Source organism: Serinus canaria, chromosome 1A, assembly GCF_022539315.1.
Source record: "Serinus canaria isolate serCan28SL12 chromosome 1A, serCan2020, whole genome shotgun sequence".
Lineage (NCBI taxonomy): Eukaryota > Metazoa > Chordata > Aves > Passeriformes > Fringillidae > Serinus > Serinus canaria.
In genome coordinates this window covers 34,901,098-34,923,165 of record NC_066314.1, presented here as the reverse complement: position 1 = coordinate 34,923,165, position 22,068 = coordinate 34,901,098, and the positions used below count along the sequence as shown (strand labels likewise).

Here is a 22,068-nt window from a genome sequence, read left to right as displayed (position 1 = left end):
ATCATAGAAGACAACTAATACAGTGTTTATTTAGAAGCAGCATAAGTCCAAACAGTGCATAAAATTCCCAAGTGTTTATTGTTACAGTTTAAGTGCATATATCACTTCCATAATTTTGTGCCCTTCCACAGGAACAAACATAGAGCAGCTACACAATTTTTTTCTTTTCAAAAAGCTTTTACTACTTTGAGATCTCATCTTTATAATAGGATAATACAGTGAAGTAGTTCCAGTGATGAATTGCAGATCTATATAGACTAGATTTCTAAAGAGTAAACTCAGTATGGAAGGTGTTAAATTTTTTTAATATTCCCATAAAAGGTGACAAAATAAAAAAGTCAATTGAATTAAGACAGGAAATATACACAAGACACTTGTAAAAAAACCCAGATGTTCCATACAAAATATTCATCCATCTCTAACAAAAAAGGAAAAGCTTTTCCTAAGTTAAAAGTATGGGCCCACATTTCTGAATGTCAACACTGAGAAGTTATTATGAGGGTATCTCTAAAGTTTAAATACAATCTGTACTGGCCACATTACTTCTGCAACTTTTATAAATGAATGACAGAAGACAGAATTACCTAACACAGGAACCTGAGCATCAAAAATTAAATTTCTATTTTTAAATGGTTTATATGTGTGACTTCCCCGAAGTGCAACAAGGACAAAGTCTGTAGCTTCTTTGGCTGAGGCCATCATCTCTAAATAGAAGCCCCAAACAAAATGGGAAACATTTCTACTGCTGAGAAATAACCAAGGAGTATCGTTGGTTAGAGTGCCAAACACTATAGAACAATTCTATACTTATAGAAAAAAACCCATTATTTTTCTAAAGAGATGATTGTGAATCCACAACTGTCATCTTTCATTGTAAAGTATTTGATAAGTACCACAGTATTGACAAATCTTCATCAATATAATTACTTTTGAAATAAAGATGTCAAAAAGCACAGAAAAATTTATTATTCTTACTGGAACAGCTTAAAGTTTCTACTTTAAATTTAGATTTTTGTTTCCAATGTTATGTACAGATCATTTTTATCAAACCTATTATCAGGGAAGTAGAGATAGTATCAGGATAGAGAATAGGCAATAAGGCTGAATTCTTTCTTCCCTGCCCAAATACTTCCAAAAGACCTTACAAACTGTAGATAATGAGAAATACTAGAATTCACCCACTTCACCCATGTTACCATTGCCTATATAAAGCTGCATTGTATTTTGTGTCTAACTTGGATAATAGCCACAAGGTTCCATCACACTGATTGGTGTGATTAGACTTCTATTTCCAGCTCCCTGCCTTTCCAGATGCAGGGAATTGGAGAGAACAGACACCAACACTTCAGCTCCATAAATGGAGGATAAATGAATCAAGTGCTTCACCTCACTTGGCAATGAACTTCATCCACCTGAGGAGCAGCAAGAGCATTATTGACAAAGCACCTTCCTGAGAGATGCTGATTGCCACATGAGGTTTACAGCCTTAACAAGTTGAGATGGAAAGTCCTTCAGCTCTTTGAATGTTTCAGATCCATCTCTTAAAGAGAGCTCAACTGGAACTCTTTGGAGTCTCTGAGTAAGACTGAACATAAATGATTCGCATGCAGAAAACCTTACACCATTTCAACGCCTTGGCCAGAAAAACCATGACATGCCTGGAAGCACCAGAGCAATGATTACAGAAGAAAAAAGATTTACAGCGTTGTTGTCTAATATAGGTTTTCCAGATATGTGCTTGGAGTCTTTTGTTTGGTGGTTGACAACCATGCCAATTGTCTGGTCAAAACCTGGAAAAAGATAAAAAACTTCATTTTACAAAGCCAACCAAGATGAAGAGAAACTTAGGAAGTATATAAACCTTCCTAAATTAATTTTACTATAACAGTGTTAAATCTCTGTAAGAAGACATCATCAGACTAAGCTAAATTACAGTTAGTTTAACTTGGTACCTTCAAAGAATGGGGTACAAATGCAGTACTTTACATTACAAGTTATAGAAGTTACTTTTGAGAAGTTACACTTCTGTCGAATCTTCTCTCTTTATGTAGTTTCACAGCAAAGAAAGGAATGAAACAAGCTAAATCAGAAGAGGAAAAACCTGTTCCAAGTCACTCAAAAGCAAAGGATGCTGTTTTGAACAAAAACAACTTATTAGCAACATGTTTTCTGGCAAGAAGATATATTTGTTTTAAAAGGAAAATTATAGAAACAACATTATTACTTTATCTGACAGAAAACAAGCTCCTACCAAAGGCTGAATTTATAAATTCTATTTACACAGCAATTTTATACTACCAGCAGCTAGAGTTTTTTCTATAGTACTTAGGTAATTTCTTGCTCTGCCTCTGTATTATCAATACTTTAATATTACTTCATCAGCTATTACTGTACAGACACCATTATCCTATGTTTTGTCCAGCTCCACTATTCTGTATGCTGATAAAAGCACACCAATCTAGAATGCTTGATCTTAACTCACACTGTAGCGAAGTCTGAGTGAGTGCACACGCACGCATTTAAGGTTGGAACATTCCAAATGAAATCAGTTGATTTTATATTAATTTTTTTTTCTTAGATTTTACTTTCAACATTCACAACCTGGAAAATTAAAAGAAAGCTGCTACTTTATTAAAAAAAAAAAATTCTGCACCTCAGACAAAACTTAAAAAAGCCTGCCACTACAAACCTCCCTGACAGTTGGTAATACTGTTTTGAAACATACATTTAAACCTGGCCCTAAATAATGTGAAAGAGTTACAGAAAAAAATCAAACTTCAAAGTCTAATAGCTTAACTCTCAACACTTGCTATGTTTTAGAGAGTAGTACTTTCTTTGAGGAAAAACTGGAATTATTTTTTTCTAAATATATGCCTCAATTGTACATAAAGTGTATATTCCAATCATGAACAAGTAGGTAAAATAACAGTCCTTTTGTTAGCTTTATTATTTACAGAATAGGTATAGACTGATTACATGAGCAAATTTGAATCTTATTCTGCAAAGCTACTCAAAGATTTAATTAATAACTTTGCAGTCAGGGGTGGATTTTCTTTCAGAAACAGTGGGTATCACAGGCTATTAGATACACCACATCTAGGAATATCACCAAAAGAAAAAATATTGACAGAAAGGACTAGCAGAATACTGTTTTAAAAAAAGAGACAATTCTTTATTCCCACTGCCATATTTGTTTTTCAAGACACTGCAGAAACTAGAGTATTCCGAGTCTGCACTGAAAAGGGAACAAAAAAGTGGGCTGAAGGAGAGACAAATGAGCAGCACAGTTTTGCTTGAATGACATCACATATACACCACAGCATGTGTGTGCACAACATAGTATACATACTACAACAATGCTTTTGAATTTGTAAAAGAAACTGTAACTTGCATGGTGTCCCTGCTGCAGCTAAAAAGCTAAGTTGCTGAGCATGGAAAAAATACATGAAATGAAGAAGAAATAGATGCTGAAAAATGCAAGCATGCATTAGCTAGGTTTACTCCATTCTCTTAATGCATCTGCCTCATTAGGAGCTTGAAACATTGTCTGAGTGCTTAAGTGTTTCTTGCTCAGGACAGAAATGGAATTACAAATAATAGAGCATAAAAAATGTTGCATAGCCAAATCCAGAGCATCAAGAACAGTTGGTAGATCTCACTATAAAAGCAGACCTAAAGGACTTGTGTCTCTGAGGCAGTTCATCTGCACATTCACACCTTGACTTCCAATGAATAAGTATACCAACAATGAAACCTGGAAACTTAAGTTCTCTCTGTAAACAAGTTGGTAAACACAACAGTGTCACATGTGGTTTCTAAACAATTTTGAAACATAGGGTAAGTTTACAGCTTAGCCTAAAGGTTGTCTGTAGTGTTTACTCACAGGCAATGAGTAAACAATGAAATAATTTAGAACCAGCCAGTCAACATTTTTTTAAAAAAAAGCATTTTGTCTTTTTATTTAAAGTCACAGCTAGTTTGTGATAAACTTAACTTATAGGAAACAGTATTATAGAGCCTCTACAGGAAGCAGTGAAAAAAACAGAAGGTAAACTATTGTTCACTTTTTCTTACTTAATTCTTACATTTGAGCCTATTGCTAAGACTTCAAAATTAGGAATGGAGCTTCTGCAGAGACAACTTAATCCAAGTAAATGGATAACATTAAACCAACATTCTTTCTTATAAAATGTTACTATAATTAGATATATAGAAAATTGCTTCTTCCAAGGTAAGTTGTTGGATATCTGTGTCTCTTTCAGTTATCAACATGACATTAAGCTACAATAAACAAATCAAAATGTGGAAAACGGCCAACCACCCTTGTTCCTTTTCATTACCATATCCATTTGCTCCCTTTGTCCTTTATGCTGCTATTTTTGTGATCTTTCAATTTAAAAATCATATCCTCAGCCCTTCTTGAAGTTCAAGTCAAATTTTAGGTTACATTAGGAAAGAGGGAAAAAAAATAAAAAGAAAATTCTTACCACTGTATTGCATTGTAGCTCCCAAATATGAATCAACAATTGATCCCAGTAGGCCAGCTGCTGCACCAAACACTATAATGGGCCATTGTGGAGCAGATATTTCCAGATCACTCACAAAAATGAGTTGAGTTATAAAGTAGGCTATACCTACTGTCATGCCTCCAAGCAAACTTGAGACCAGGCCCACTAAAGTAACTGCTCCATTAGTACCTAAACCAAATAAAATGTAGCTGATTTACAAACTGATTTTAAAAGACTTGTGATAATTTAAATGTTTTACATGAAATCCAAACTGTCCATAGTGAGTTTCTCCCCTTACATCTACTGCAGCTTTTTACAATCCCTATTATGCTGTTGAGCAGCTTAACCTGTACCATTACTGCCTGTTACTACTCCTTTCCTGTCTCTAGGGCTACTTCTCTAGAAATATTCACTAGCATTAAATTAAATAAAACTAGACAGCACACACCTCTCAATGTCACCTGGTATTTGTCTGCTCTAGGAGGCGGTGGGGTAATAAGAGATTTGCTCAAGAAAAACAGACCTTGAGATGCACACATTAAAGCAATGTCCTCTTTCAGAAGTAGTATACTATGACATGTTTTACCAGCATATTTAAAAATAAAAGAACCAAATCCATAAACAGAGATGTTTGATAGCTCACTGAATAAAAATCTGAAGAATGCATATAAAGGAAAAAAATTTCCCATACATTTAACTCCTACCCAAAAAGATCTGTACCTCTGACCAATTTGTCAATAAAATTCAAAAAAGGTATATTGCTTTAAAGCAGCAATGACATCCACCATGGAGACAATGTTTGACAGACAGAAAGTTCACTTTATTCACCCTTGGTAGGACATTAAAGGAAATGAGTGATTTGGTTATGAAGTGAATTTTCTGTACTGTCCCGGTTGAATACATATGTATTGTACTGACTAAAATAATGACTGAAAAATATCAGTTGATAACTTGTATTCCTCATATTAGCAGTATAAACTCTTTTACTATCATCAGAGATTAGAAGTGACAGCATTCAGAATGATTTTAGCTCTATGGCTGCTATGCTCATGCATCTCATCAACAAGATACAGAAGAAACACAGTTGACTATATTTCATTTCAGAGAATGTATCCCTGGTAACCTTTTCAAATCCCAGATTTCTGGTATTTGTTTTTCTATGTCTTTCTTGGAACTTTTCAAGTTGGATGCACAATTCAAAACAGATTAGCAAAATATTAAGAACATATAGAAGAGGTAACACCTTACCTACTGGAACCTGTTCCCAAGTTGTTATCAATCTTGGTTTGCTTTTACTCATAACACTACCAATCTCTGAAGCCCATGTATCACCAGCAGAGCATGCCAAAGCTCCCAAAAGGGATAAGCACATCCATGATGCTGTGTATTCCTTGGAAAAGTCAATAGGAATTTCACCTGGTCCATTTTCTATCATATATAAGAGAGCCAGCTCAGTGGGAACGCCACCATTACAGAATACCTGAACCCAATTCCTCTGGCCACCTGAAGTATAGAAACTGAATTTCAGTAATTTCAGGCAACAGCATGAGGCAAAACCAAAATAACACATATATAAAGTTAAATTTAAAAGGACAAACATTCAAACAGAAACTTTATGGCAATTTATTTAACAGAACAGAAGCAAAAGCAAAGTGGCTTGCTAATATTCACAGGGATAGGGTCAAGGAGAGTCTCAACAGTGTTCCCTATTCTAGATGTTACATCTTATCTGACCCTTTGAAGGGAACAAGAAACATGCAGTATTTATTCTCTACAAGGGATCTAAAAGAATTAAAGTATTTTGGCTTACCTTCCTTGTATTCTGAATCTATTTGCTTCTTTATATCTTTTTTCCACTTAGTAAGTTTTGAAGAAGTAACAAAAAATACAAATAAAGAAGAGAAGAAACTGTAATTTGCAACTGTAAGGATAAATCCAACCACGAGTCCTATGAAAAAAAAAGAAGTATATAAAGTTCTTTCATGTAACAATGGTTGTTTTGCAAAGCAATTAAGTACTCAGAATTTTCTGAATATGAAGAGTATCTTCCTGATAAACGTAAGACAATCATGCAATAAGTGATTCTATTGAAAATTGCTAATTTTATTCTAACTGCTGAAGCATGTGATTTTTAAGACCTTTTTCCACAAACCACTTATACTGTGCAAAAATAAAAGAGAAGCAATAAGCCCCCCAGAATCCAAAGAACATATAATTGAAATTCAAGTACTCTGCCTGAAGAATATTATTATTTTTATAAGGAGTAGATATATACCTGTGGCTGTGCCTCTATCAGCAAGTTGATCATCAGTTTAGGTATTAAATCCCACATCCAAGGTCTCCAAAATAACCTGCAAAACCCTCCTCCATATCTTAGCAGATGCTACTTCTCTATTCTTTTCCCTTCTAGTTTCTGATTTTTATTCCACTTCTTTATTTCTGTAATTTTTTTAAAGTATTTGATCTCCTTGATGAAATTAATGTTTATGTCCCCTTTCAGAGGGGAGGCCTAATTTCACTCCTCACCATGAGATTAGAATTCTAAAAGACTGAAAGAAAAATGGTTGCATTTAAGAGCAAATGCCAGTATAAATTGCCTAGCAGAGCTGTTAAGAGATCAAAACATAAAAGTCAGAAAGATTTTTGTCAGTGTAGAAAATGCCTCCCTTAACTCTCAACAGACAGAAGATTTGCAAAATAGGACAAGGGAAAGAATGATTTGAGGTCCTGTTTTACTCCACTGAACATCAATTCAGACAATGTCACATGACAAGGGTGAATCACTTCACCCTGAAACGTTGCATCAGATTTCAACAAACACTATTGTACACTATGCTGGGCTTTTCATCATGTGGTCTAGAAAAACTTTTCAGAAACAGTCATTTGTTCTCAGTGAAGTACAGATTTAATTTTCTTATTTTTGCCAGGTAAAAAAACAGCCTAGAACTGCTTATATTACAGAAAGGGGAACCACACAGAAAGGAGAATGGATTTCCCTCCAAGCAGGAAGGCTGCTGACACGATCAGTTTAGGGTCTTTCTTTACCACTACCTCTGCCATTTCCTTGTTTCTCTGTGAATCCTTCTATATGTTAAACCAGACCTTGTGATTTAACTGCATACTGTACTGAAGTTTAAAAGAATCTTCCAAGTTTATATAACTACAATAGCATTAATTAAATCAATTACGAACAGTAGCACAGGTTAACTTGACTGTTTAAACAGGCATGAGAAAAAAACCCCAGTATGAATCTGGGTTATGTATGCTTATATTTATATTTTATTATAATAGAACTAGGTAAAGTCTTAAACTGCAAACAATAAAAAGGACCTTTAGTTTACCAAATGTTAAGCTTAAGTCTCAGAAAAAACATACCTCCCAATGCACCACTGTGATCAAGACTCTTCTTCTTAAACCCCTGTGTAGCAATAAATAGTGGAACCAAGACTGAAAAAAGCCAGCGCCACGGAGAAATGGGTCGTAAAGTACCTGATAAATCAAATAACAGGGTTACACATGATCCTCATAAAGTCTTTATGTCTTCATGTCTGAAAAGTCATTATTTCCTGATACATACTTAAATTTTGATCTTAATAGATATTAAAACTTTTTATCTTTCAGAAGAAAGATATTCATATGGACAGAAGGACAATATATCTGCCATTATCTACTAAATTTTTCCATTCAGCTATCAAAAGAAAATACATTTAATGAACTGAAATTAATTACCAAAAAATAGCAAAATGTGGCAAGAAATAAATATAGTGATATTTTCCATTCTAAAAGGGATTTATGAACTTCAAAAACTAACATCTGAATTTACTGTGACAAAATTCCACTACCAAAAAAAGCCAAGCAAGACAGTCTGCTAGGTGAAAGTAGTGTGACCACTTTATGAAACATCAGCCCTGTCAGTTCTTCTGCAAGATGATGTAAGGCTCTTTAAAATATACTTTGAGCTGATGAATTTCTCAGCAAGATTAGAAGTGACAGTTTCAGTTTGAAAAACACACAAAATTCTAAAAGCTAAAGCCAATAGTTAATGTAGGTTTTGAAATTAAAAAAAAAAATCTTGAGAAGTTATTTATTACATCTCCTATACAAATACAAGACATCACAAATGTTGCATTCAAGTAAGTCTCAATTTTGCAAAAGAAAGATTTCACAGAGGCACAGAAGCTTGTCTTGCTGGAAAGATAAACATGATGGTTCCAACAAGAACTTTTGTGTCATCAGGACCCCAACCTCTGCACAAACACTGGCTCCCTGGTGCAAAGCAGGACACAGTAGAACACTCATTGCAATGTAAAGATTCACAAGAAAAAAAAATATTCTGTTTAGTGAAAAGCCCCAAAGCCACAGTAGGTGGGCAAGGGGGATCTTGCAGCCCAGGGCTGAGTCAGAAATTCAGAAGACAAGCACCAGCTGTGGATGAAGAGCCCTCCAGTGCTGCAACCTGGTATTGCTTATCACAAATCAAGGCAGCTCTTGGTGCAAACTTCAGTGTAAGCAGTACTGGAACACAAAGGGATTCCTTTTCTTTGGCTAACAAACAGAATTTTAATCTCTTCAAGGTCTTTTTTAAACTAAATCTTTTGGATTTGCTTGTAGGAGAGAAAAGTATTTGTATTAAATTACTACTAAGTAAGACAAGATAGGATCTATAATAAAACAATCAATGTGCTCTTCAACATTCTGGCTTCACTAACATCTGGCCCACTGTTTGGTGCTTAAGAATTATTATAAACTCTACATTAATAAAAGTATGTTTGCACTATTTTTATATTTATATTACAGACTGTGAATTTCACCACTTTTATGGGCTGAACCATTTAAAGCCCATTAACTACTGTATGTTTCATTCACCTCCTTGAAAAGCCAAGGTCCTTCCACAGTCTCAGGCAAATGAACAACAGAAGTTTTATGTCCTTCTTATTCCATAACCATTCCCTACAAAAAGGAGGATTTGTCCACAGTCTTCTCCTTTTCATCGGGCCCTGTCCTGATTTAGCTGGTACCAGGTCTCTCCACACTATACCATAAATTCCCACTCACATAAAAGGACAGTCACTAGAATATCCTAATTATCAGAAAAGCTATAGCTTTAGAGAGCAGACACACATAAACGAAGTTGCATGTTTAAATCCCACTTGGGTAGCTACAAATGACAAAAATAAAAGCTGGTTGTGAAGCCTGCTTCTGCTTACCTTCTACACATCTGGCACCTCACTACAAGCCAAACCAGAAGTATGCAGACAACACAGATTTAATGCTGTACCAGAAGAACCCATCCTAAATCACTGAAAAACACTGAACAGAGACATGTAACTGCCTCTACAAAAGTCAGCTTATACTGGTGGGGTATTTGTTGTAGTTTCTTCAGGATCCAGGGTGTTACTAGGCAGTTGAAGGTGTTCATACTCTATCCCTATGCACTTTCAGCAATACTGCAATGACACTGGAGCTCTTCCAGCATCAAACTGGCTGGGGTCTGAATGATAAGTCTTTACCTGTCTTGGAAAAGCAGTTGAATTCTTCTAGGCATAAACTGATACTGGAGGCAGTATCAGCTGCTTTTGCACACTGCCGTAAGAGTGGTCCTAGAGCCAAAACCAGAGACTACAGAGAGAACTTGTGTCCCTGCGACTGCACACAGCTAAGTCACAGCCAGCCTGAGCTGCCCGAGCAGAACGCTGAGCTGACAGTACATACCTCAGCCAGCCACTCCATCCAAACATCCCTATCTTCTTATACCATTTTCCGTTTCTCTGTTCCTCGACTAAGGAAGGACTTTCTCTGTTCCTGTGTGACCTGTTCTGCACGTTGCAGATGTTGCTGATTCCTAAAACAGTTTTGAAAGCTGGCACACTCCTCCCATGCTGTCACGTACTTCCCCTGATACAGAAAAACCTCTGTCAGCTCAGCTTTTCCTTTCACTTCTTAATTTTTATTTGTTTTCTTTTGGAGAAAGATAACACAAAGGACATCAACATTTTAAATTGTACATGATGCCTGGATAGAGCCGCAAGTAATCGGCTGTCAGCATCTTCTAAAGCTCTATCACCTACTGTAAGAGGTGAGGGTATCAGCTCTACTGACGAAGGAAGGAGCTGTGCACACCCCTCCTCCCATTTTCGTCTCCTGCCTAGAGGGGCCGGAGGAGACGGTTCGCCCGTGGCCGTGCCATGCCAGCCTCTCCCCGGCCTTTGGACTCACCGTAGTACGTACTTGCAGTCATGGACACGATCCAGAACGCCAGCGAAATACAAATGAGCAAGTTCAGGATGACCATATTCGCCATCATTTTGAGGTATTCTCTGAAGAAATCCTCCTGGTAATAGGACATGGGAATCAAGAAGGACAACACCTGATGGGAAAACACAAGGCGTAAGGCATCAGCGACACCGCCACCACCTTCTTCTCCTCCTCTTTCTCCTCCCGCCCGGCCGGAGCCGCGGCCGGGCCCGGCCCGCACCGCCCGCGGGGCGCTGCCGGGAGGCACCGAGGCGCTCATGGAGAGGCTGCAGCGGCCACCCCGGCCGGCCCACCCGGGCTGCGCTGCGCGGCGCCGGGCGGCCGGAGGCGCTCGCACCACCCGGCCTCGTCACCAACCTGTTCCCTGGGGCCGCGGGAGCCGCCACCATCCCGCCCCGCGGCCTCCCCGCGCATGCTCCGCCGGCAGCCGCGCGGGCCCGCCCGCGCCTGCGCCGCAGCGAGGGGGCGCTGCAGCTGCGGCCGGGGCCGGGCCCGCGTCTTGGGGAGCTCTCGCTGCCCTCGGGCGAGGATGGCGTCGCGCCCCTCCGACAGACGCTGCCAGTGGAGTTCCAGTTTGCGAAATAAAACCAAGAACGACACGCCTGTGAAAGGCATGAAGTCTGTGGATAATTAGTGAGACCAATGAGTACCTGGAGGAGGTTTGAAACTTGTTGGAGCACTTCGAAGTTCATTAGCAGCAGAAGAAAAAGACTTGAAACGTTTCCTAAAGTTGACTTGGGATGAAAACATGCCAAACCTGCCTGGTGGCTTTTCTTGGGGCACGTCAGAATGACTCCCAAAACACTCGAGTTGTAAATAAGCTGACATTAGCTACGGGACAGACTGCACAGCTCCCACATCCACACATCTTAGGCTTTGTCAACAAAGCACAGTAAGAGGTGAAACTTCACAACTTCCCAGAAAAAACATTGTTTTGAGGCAACAGCCTCAAAATAAACGAGAAATAAGTGAAATAAATAAGACTTCAGGCATCCCTGAAGTCTTCAGGAGACAACGCTGAAGAAGCATTTAAGTATTGAGCACTTGATCAGTGGATGGTAGACCAAACCCTTCAAGTCCTACGGATGAGTCACCTCATGAACATCAATAATATCAGGTGCTTTTTTCTTATGGTTTTGTAGTAGCAGCAAAACAGAATATTATTTAAATGTTCAGCAAGAGGCAGAGTAGTACAAAAAAGAACAGTAAAAGATCTTTGATATACAACAGAGGTAGTTTTAAAGCTAGAAAACACAGGTGAGCATTCTTAATTTAGGAATACTGAATTCAGGAATAATTCTGGCTTGTGGCACCCATTTATTTTTGAGACATGTTCTCTTATTTTTCATTCAGCATCTGGAGTAGGTTTCTGTCAAGATGTGAACAGAGTCCATATGTTCTTTTTCTCTCAGAAAAAGAACATAATTATTTTCTCATAAACTTGGATATATTTTCCTGTTGTGAAAGAAATACTCAGTTATGACTCAGAGCTGCTTCTTCGAATGTTGTCTAAGCTAAGAAACTTACTCCTTAAAGATTTACCTGATTTTGGCTGAAGAAAGTAGGCCTATTCCAGAGGCTAAAGTTAATACTTGGGTGTTTACAATGTATTTTCCAGGCAATTAGAGACAAAACTTAGATCAGGTGCCTTAGACAAGGCTTTATCTTATTTTCTGCTATATTTATTGGTAACAAATACTGATAACACCCAAAATTTATCTCAAATATAGATACCTAAAACAGTAATATTAATGGTGGAGTACTGATCTTGATATATCTAGTCTTCCTTCTTACCTCCCAAATTTTCATTAAGCATCCATCTGAGGTCTGAATTTGAGGTCTAACAATCAGACACTCAGTAGCTGGGCTACTTTGTAAGAACGGCACACCTTTCAAGAATAGCACTGACATGATATTGCTTAGGTTCTTTGGCAAAAATCTAACTAGTTGAGATTTTCAACCAGAACAAGATCAACTCTACTTAAACTGGTGGCTGAACAAGCAGCTGCTTGTTCTGCTACAATGAGCTCCCATAAAAGTACTCATTCAAATACATACTTAACTGTAATAAATAGTTTTATTTAATTTATTGCTTACTTTTTGTTTTCTAAACTGTAACAGACTGATACTGGCAATCCTGGTGGAGAAACAAATCTTCCTGAAGGAATCCTAGAGCCCTGGCTGTTATGTGTGGTTCTGTAAAACTGTGGGACTGTGATTAATGGTAACACACAAGGTGGTGTGAAGAGGGGGCAGGTTTGTGGAGCTCTAAAAGACTCTTCAGCTTCCTTCATAGATCCCATACCCACGTGAAGTAGCACTTGGCACTGATTTATGGACATACCAGTCTATTGCACTGGTTTATCTATAGACCTTGTATATTGGCTTAAAGCCAAAGCTGCTGCTGCTGCTGCTGCAGTTTACCTGAGCAAGAACACAAAAGGACCACAGCTCTCCACTCCTGGTGTGAGAAAGGTGGTTCTGGTCAGGAAATGTCTAACAACCAGTGCACGATTAATGTTGGCTTTGACTCCTTTTTCAGCTCTGAGTCTTTTGTTAAATGTGACTTCATACATCCTTCCAGTATTTCTGATTGCCAACAAATATTCCTGCAGTAGCTTGGTACACATTAAATGTTGCAAGTAGATTAGAAAACAAGGAAGAAAGGCATGTAAAATTAGACTTCTTTCTACATTTGGAAGCTGAAAGAAGTAGCTACAGTTTTGAAAGTAATGTCTACAACAGTTCTGTAATTGTCCTATATATTGTGTTTAAACTACTCTTTTCTAGATATTGCCCTTTTTTTCACTAGGTCCTGTAATAATTATAATAATAATAACAATACCACCACCACCACCACTCTTAATTAGTAAAAGCTGGGTTTTTAAAAAACTTAAATTGCCATCTAGATGCTTACAATATTGTGAATACAGAATGAATGTATTTTAAAAGCCATCCTGAAACAGTCAGATAAGCATTTAATAATATATTACATTTAATACATGCAATACATTCATTTCATAATTAGTTTTTACTTATAACCCTCCCCCCATTCCTTATTCACACCTAATAGTAGTAATAAGCTTGAGAATTAAAAAACCAGCAAGAAACAGTTGCTTACAACAAATAGACCTGAAAGCTTTTCCTCACACTTTCCCATCCAAATTCATATGTGGAATAAGAAAAACAAGAGAAGTTTAAATTAAAAAAAAAAATGGAATTATAAGCTACCCAATATTTAGAAGTAGAGTTTCTTCTTACCTTTTACCTAAATGTATATGATGCAAAGCACTGCCAGTGCAGTCTCTAGGAGAAAAAAAAAAAAGAAAAAAAAGTATGATTTAATAAGAAGTAGAAATGTGAGATTATTAAAAGCAGCACAAAAGAAAGGAGATTTTACTGTACACAGCATGTTAATAACTCTTTTACGCCCATTCTGTTCCCAGGAATTTAGTAGATTTGCCATAATACAGTATAACATTTCTAAACTTTTATGACAATTATAGAAGTAGACTTTGACTTATTTTTTTGTATCTTTGAGATAGAACTTTCCAGTTGTTTTCACTGCTTAAAACATTATTCACACTTATGCTTGATAGAATGCATTTTGAATAATATAGCTTGAAATTAAATACTAATTTAAACAACTTTTATTCTCCTTTGTTAATCTTGATTTCTCAATAACCAAAACCTGATTGAAGACAAAATACTGTTCAACACATGAAATAAAAAATCTGTAAAAACTGTTAACATTGTATTAAGTATAGCTGTTCACAAGGGCCTTGAATAATATTCACACTCTTAGAAAAGACAACATAGTAAGACTGTAAAATTTTATGCTGATAGTGTATTTAGATAATTACAAAAAACAGAAGGGGAAAAGTTATACTGCAGATAAATATTTATCTTAAGTAGAGCATTCATAATTAGTAGTCCCCTGTGAAAATACCAACCAAATTGCAAACAGTAATTTTCATACCAAAGGAGTTGCTATACAGACGAATTCCTAACATTTTGAGGCAGTTAAAAATGTCAGTGCTTAACACTATAGCAAAACTATTCATGCCAGGATTTGGATTGTGGACTATAAAGCAGCAAATGAAGAATAAATATCCAAATCACTTACCAAAAAGGAAGAGAACCTAGAATGAAGCTTTAAGTATTAAATTTATTAAATATATGTGGATAGGCTTTTGCATTGTGTTAAATGAATTTATCTAAGGACAATGACACCAATTAAATTTATTTCTAGTAGCCTAATTGTCCTTTTTCTGGTCATTTATTACAAGTGACCCAGCTTTTTACTATGTGTTTATGCTCTGTTTTTCTACTTTATCAAGTAAATAAAGGAAAGAACCAACATAGTGAAAGTAGCATGTGTTCAAGATTCTGATATCTCTAGTATATTTGCATTTTACAGAGAAGGAAGTTAAAGAATTAAACGAGAGTGCAAAAAATATGTTAATTAAAAAAAAAAAGAGTTGAGCAGTGGGTAATTCAGTAATGGGGAAGGGTAACAGTAAGCAAGGCAGGAAAAGATCTAAAAGGACTGTGCACAAGGAATGACCATCTTCAGTCATAGACTTGCCAAGATGGTAAAGAGGCTTTAAACTAAAGTTGCCAGGGGAGGAGAACCTCCTTTCATCCCAGTTCCACTGGTTTGATGCCAGTGCCCCCACAAGAAATGCCCATAACCTGGAGGAGGATCATAGTGATGCCTAAAGTTTTTTAGCTTCTTTATATCTTTGTAGATTTTAATATGTAGCAGTATAGTTTCTAGCACTTTCTTACACTTTAGAACAGTAGTTACCCTTTCTCACACATTATGTCACCTTCTTGAAATGGTGTTTGGTCTTATTTTCAAGGAAAAGGATTTCCAACAAGGACAGCTTGTTTTGCACCAGCACCTGGGAGATAGAGCAAGATACAGGGCTAAGAACCCCTTGGAGTGACTCCAGTGGGGCAGGTCCAAGGGTGAGTTACCAGGGCAACCAGTCTCCCCTTGGATGGACTAGCTAGATATACTAATTAATTAAACTTATAAAAACTGTGAAAATTTGATGTTGTGTGTGCACATAGGGATAAGCTTTCATTGAAAGACTGCTCTTTATGCTATCCATTCTAATATTGTTTGAAAGTTTTTCTTCTGATTTTAGGCAGCAATAGGTTAGCAGGAGAGCACCTGAAAAGCAGCACAAAGGAATTCCCAAAGCCATTCCAGCCAGTGAGTTGGTTTCATTGAGGGTCCCAACTTGAATGGCTCTATGAAAACACACACAGCATGGGGAATATACAACAAGGAGTCAGAGATGTGCACATGCCTGCAGGGCCACACTCTTACTGGAACCATGGAGACATGGTGGGATGGCTTCTGTGACTGGTGTTAGAATGAAGTCATACCAGAAGGATGCATCTCTTCAGAGACAGATAGGAGCACCCTCACATTCACAAGCCCTCACCTTCCCGAGGGACTTCAACCATAACCATATCTATTGGAAGGACAATACAGCAGGCCATAAGCAATACAAGAGGTTCCTGAAGTGTGTTGATGATAACTTCCTTCTCCAAGTGACACAGAAGCCAACAAGGAGAGTATGGGGTTCGGCTGTCCATCTCTGCTCCTAACATGCTTAGGATGGTTCTTTGCACGCTGGGCCTCAAAAGATGAGTCTGGACTCTAGGGTTTTTTCTGTCTTCAGAATTGTTTATTGTTTCTTACCTACAAAGTCCCTTCTCTGCCCAATCTGGATCTGACCAGCACGGCAGCCAAAGGCACTCTGACCACCCCCAAGGCAGTTGCATCTTTTATAACAAAAACTACGTATATCATATTTACTTTTTATCCCCAATACCTATCACCCTCGTCACCAAGTACACCCTCACCCCAGACCAATCCACAAGTGCCAACACCACAACAGAAGATGGACGACAAGAAGAAGAAAGAAAAGACTTGTGACACACCCTGATTCCTCCATCTTGTCTCCACAACCCCCCTGTACCAAAACCCCAAAATCTGTGATTTAACCTATAATTATGTCTTCCCTTCACCATTCACACCCGAGTGATTATCACAGGTTCCATCTCCTCATATATCGGTGGCACATCCCTAGATGGATCAAAATCAAGCCACCAAGTGCTTCTGGCAACATTCCAAGACTCCCGAGCCCCCCAAGGGTTCTCTCGGTAGCTCTGGACATCAGGAGTGATGTGCTGAGTTCCCACAGGAGAGGTTCTTTGCTGGGCCTTGTTCTCACCAACAAGGAGGGGTTGCTGTGGCACATGATGCTCAAGGCAGTTTTGGCTGTGAGTGACCATGGAATGGTGGCTTTCAAGTGAGGAGGGTGCACAGCAAGCTCACTGCCCTGGTCTTCAAGAGAAGAAACTGGTCTCCGAGGGTTGGCTTGGTAGAGTACCACTGACTGGCATAAGAGCTGCACCTCTGCTGTATGATGTTAGTCATGTTATAGTCTGTGCAGAACTATAGCTATGCAGAGAACAGGACTGGCTGGATTTCAGATTGAAATAACTTTTAAATTATTAAGAATCATTAAGTTACATACATTTTTTTCCTGTGAAAACTCATGTCCCCACAGCAAGTAGGTGTAACTTGTCATACATAATGATTCAAATCAGCAGTTTAACTTGTTTGGGCAGACTGGGAAACAGTGATGGAACTATGCACATATATATTTTTCCCACACTGGTCATAGTTAGATTTTAGCATCTTGTTGGGGTTTAAAGCCAGTTGGCAACTAAGAACCCCACAGTCACTCACTTACCTCCTCCCCACCCTGGTGGACTGGGGAGGAGAATCAAAAGCAAAACTTGTAGGTTGAGATAAGAACAGTTTAATAATTGAAATAAAAGAAAAAAAGAAGTAATAATAATGACAGTAAAAAGGAAAAACAAGTGATGAACAAAGCAATTGCTCACCATCTGCTGACTGATGCCAGACATCCCTGAACCCCAATTAGCCCCTCTTACAACTAACCCCCTCAGTTTATGTAACAGGGCAGGATAGTCTATAGTGTGAAATATCCCTTTTGCCAGTTCAGGTAAGCTGTTCAAGCTATGCTCCCTCACAGTTGTTTTGGGTTTTCTTGTTGTCATTGGGTTTTTTTGGTGGGGTTTTTGTTTATTTGTTTGGATTTTGGTTTTGTTTTGGTAAGGGGTTTTAGTTGTGTTTTTGGTTTTTTTTGTTTGGGGTTTTTGGTTTTTTGTGGGTTTTGGTTTTGGTTTTTATTTATTGTTTGTTTGGTTTTGTTTTGGTTTTTTTTTTTTTTTTTTTGATTGTGTACCACCTCACTGTCAGAGCATGAGACCAAGAAAGTCCTTGGATAAACACATCTTAGCAACAACCAAAACAACAGGGTGTTATCAACATTATTCTCATACTGAATCCAAAACACAGCAATGTACCAGCTACCAAGAAGAAATTAACTCTATCCCAGCCTAAACCAGGACAGATATGTGGCTCAAGAACTCTGTCATATATGTACATTTAGGTTCTTTAGCAGACAATTCTAGTAAATACTGCTAAAGATTTAAGATTACTAACTTTCCTTGTGCTTAAAATAATTTGTAAGAGGGGGTCAACCAAAGTTACATCTATGTATGGAATAAAATCATAATAAAAAAAATTGCCTCCAGGTTGTTAGTGACCAGGCCTGGATACTTACAAGCTTGCCAAGCATTTTTAAATTTTTTTTTGTGTCTTCTTGTTATCAAGATTGAATGTAATGAGCTCAAAAAGAGATGTCTGACTGCAGACATGACAGTTTTATCAATGAATTGGAAATCACAGAGCGTGTAGAAGACCAATGCTTACTAACCTTGACTTGCCAGAACTAAACAGAACAAAGACGGAAATTTGATTTACTATTTTTAACTGACTAGCAGACTAATGGATTTCCTAGGGGATGTCTGTATTACAAGAGTTTTGTTTGCATTCTGTACTGACTTTAGAAGCTCTCCAACAACAACAAAAAACCAAAAAATAACCAAAACAAAAAACCCTAACAAGCAAAATTAAACAAGCAAACAAAACAAACAAAAAAACCAGTTACAACTGGTATGTTTTGATATTAGCTCAGCAGCACTTAACAAAAGGAAAAAAAAATGGTAGTATTCCTAAACATTTCCTAATAAAAAAACCACAGGAACATGCTATCAAGTCCAACTATTTGTGAATTTATAGAGGTTTCATTGTAGAGGTTTAAAGCGTAGACCACATTGAGCCACTGGAAGATGAAGAGCAATGGAAACGTGTGCTCATTTCTAAAATAATCTCCTTAATGGGATGGTAAATTATCCTTTCTTTGAACAATGTCTCAAGTACCCAAATGCTGTGTCTATGTATATAGTTTTTGATTGAGACTTTTCAAGCAGTTGCTCATGTCTTTATCTGCAACTGAAATAAAATGGCACTAAACTACACCATGGCTGTTTGAAGGGCAAACTCTGCTAGTGTAATCAATGGGTGATAGTGTTTCATCTGCTGGGTCTTCAGTCAGGATATGACTTTCTATCTTCCCCATTGCCTTTTGCCAACATTGTGTTCAGTTGCTCTAGGCCATAGCGACTCCAGCTCTCTGCCTTTTCTGTGTGGAGAGAGTGTGATGCTTTTGTAACAAAACAGACTTCATGCATTCTGGTGTGAGTCCTTTGCGGCTGTACGATGCTGCAATGCCATGCAAGTCAGGGAAGATGTGGTGATACAATGTGAAGACTGACCCAAAAACTCAAGGGAGATTATATCAACACCATCAAATGGATGGATGATGAATACTGATGGGCTCCTGGTAGTTCTGATAGGAGAAATACAGTAACATCTCTTCACTTTATCCACTATTGAATTCAGTCCTCATTTATGTCTGCTTCAGTTGATTAAGACTGGAGACACAGCAGAGGTTACTGCATATGTACTTAATTCAGTTCTGACTAGGGAAGTATAGAAAAATAGTTGCTATACCTCTTTTCTGCAGTTATATTTCTTAGTTTACATTTATAATCCATTATATGCAATCTAGTAAGGCATGTAAAATGCCTCTTAAATCATCTTCAACTTTATTTCATCTTTTTATGTTACTAAAAGCATGGAATAGTTTAAAGTGAAGTATCAAAATTAATATGAATAATAAAACTGAATAAAGGCACTATTAGTGTTACGTTATGTCTGGGTGTTATACACAGATGAGAGGCACAAGCATCAGCTGTGAAGACACAGCTTAAATACTGAGGATATTGTGTCTCTCTGAATTAGCAACAAGTACTTTATGTTTCTATAGCAGTTAATCATAAGAAGTTAAAAAAACTTCACAAATGGGCAAAGTTTGAAGAAGGGAAGTAATACTGGTCAACACCTTGTTCCAGATCACATGAAAAACTTAACAACAACATAAAACCAGATGATCTGCCACTCTTTTTTATACACAGTAGTGAAACATTTTATTGAACATTTTATTAAAGGTTTGTAAAAGTTGCCTTGAGCCCTAAGCAGAGCTCTGGATCCTGTAATAAGATAAATTATAAAATCATTCTTCAATTGTTACCCATATAACGACTATAAGGAAAGTTCATGAGGTGAAATATTCAGCTGTGGGTTAAATGCAAATTCAAATCCACAGCATAATGGGACCCTCCTAATCTATTACAATGTAGAAATCTTGTAATGATTTGGTCTCGTGCCACAGAAGACCCTACACTTTAGTAGTAGCCTATTAAAAACTACTACGGACAGCAGTGGCATCTTACGTTTTTGAAGAGAATTATTTTTCTTACTTACACTGCAGAAATTATTATGAAGTTTATAATATAAATTCAAACTCATAATTCTTAGATTTACTGAAAATTGTAAATTTGTATTGGTAAGGTTGTATCTGAAAAATTATATATTGTGTCTTACCTGAGAAAATGTTCAGTTTTTTGTAAAACCAGATAATTATTTCTTCCTCAGAGAGATGAATATTGGAGGATAATGCACTTGCCAAGTGCACTACAGATTTATCTGTATTTTGCAGATAGACAAAAGCAGCAATTACTCTGTGATCAATAAACTGGATTTTGGGAAATCTACTTTGTAATAATGAGTTTTTTATCATTGAATATTTATTAAATCAAAAAAATAAGTCATGCAAATACAATATTTTGACTTTGGCAGTAGAAAATTTTGGTCCTGGCTCTCCCACGGCAAATACCCACACATCCAACTTCAAATACTGCTATGGAAGTGAAGACTTTTTTCGTTTAGAAACTGGATAATTTCATATCAAATGTGAAAATATCCTGGAAAACTCAAACTGCAGAATAAGGAAGGCCAGTTTTACTGAAAAGAGGTGGCTATAACAACACGTGTTCAAAAGTTAAGCAGAAATATCCCTTACCGTTTTCTCTGCAGTCCAGATTCAGCAGAGCTGGTGCAGAAAAAGTATTTCAAAAGTAAGATGAGTTCAAGTCCTATGACAAAGAGTTGCAGATTCCCAATGTTTTCAGCAACTGAAGTTTCTCATCAGAAAGACTATTGCACTGCCTATTCTGCTGCCTTGCTGTGATAATTTGTTCCCATTCTTTCAGTCAACAACAGTAAAGTGATGCCACAGGAAATCATTCCGTCCTGAAGCAGATTAAAAATGGAGAAGACACAAACAGGGCGGAGCCCAATCCACTCTTCTCATGCCAAAACAGTGCCAATTAAAGATTTATTTTCTCTTGTTCTCCTGACTTCAGAGATCCACCCAGTGTCAGAAATTGGTATTGAAGTCCCAGAACATCCTGTCACTGTACACAACACTCTAAGGTAGCACTTAAGTTTTAATCTCTGAAAAAAAAGTTTTTGACAAGATGGGTCAGGATTGGGGGGGGGGGGGGTGAAAGAAATCTGCATTTATGCCTTATTTATGCCTTTCTCATCACAAATATAAACAAAACTTGATGCTCTGCTTTTCAAGATATTAAATTCTTCAGTTCTGTGAACTCTAGGACATCACTATAACAACAAGAGGTTATCTCCCAGCTCCAAAGTCTTGCAAGTAATTTATTTTTTCTTGATGACATGGACATTTGATAATATGGATGCAGAAATGAGAATGACTAGGATTCAAACAAAATCTTCTCAGAAGAAATGTCAATAAATAAATAAAAAGTGAACATTTTTAACATCCATGATTATTTTAGTAGAATGGCTCATGACTTTTTAAAAATATATTTTGCAGATTTTTGTCTTGAGACTTTACCAGCCCGCTTTTATGTTAATTATTTGAGACTTCCACCTGTAAATATGTCTAACTATCTGGAATTCATCTTATAT

At 37.3% G+C, this 22,068-nt stretch overlaps 1 protein-coding gene across 3 annotated transcripts; it reads right to left on the bottom strand.

The window, feature by feature from the left end:
* Positions 1-4: 4 nt before the first annotated feature.
* TMEM19 (transmembrane protein 19) lies at positions 5-21,376 on the bottom strand. 3 transcript variants are annotated; one of them, XM_030238136.2, is made up of 8 exons: positions 21,146-21,376; positions 14,025-14,069; positions 10,725-10,875; positions 7,884-7,997; positions 6,319-6,456; positions 5,757-6,011; positions 4,488-4,697; positions 5-1,790 (listed from the first exon to the last, which is right to left on the bottom strand). In XM_030238136.2, the coding sequence occupies exons 3-8, from the start codon at positions 10,852-10,854 to the stop codon at positions 1,627-1,629; spliced, it is 1,011 nt and encodes a 336-aa protein (XP_030093996.1). In that variant the 5' UTR covers positions 10,855-10,875; positions 14,025-14,069; positions 21,146-21,376; the 3' UTR covers positions 5-1,626. The 3 variants fall into 3 exon arrangements, with proteins under 3 accessions (XP_030093996.1, XP_030093994.2, XP_030093995.2); XM_030238134.2 differs by lacking the exons at positions 14,025-14,069; positions 21,146-21,376 and adding an exon at positions 11,121-11,519; XM_030238135.2 differs by lacking the exons at positions 14,025-14,069; positions 21,146-21,376 and adding an exon at positions 11,121-11,519 and having other exon boundaries at positions 10,737-10,875.
* Between the last annotated feature and the right edge of the window lie 692 nt (positions 21,377-22,068).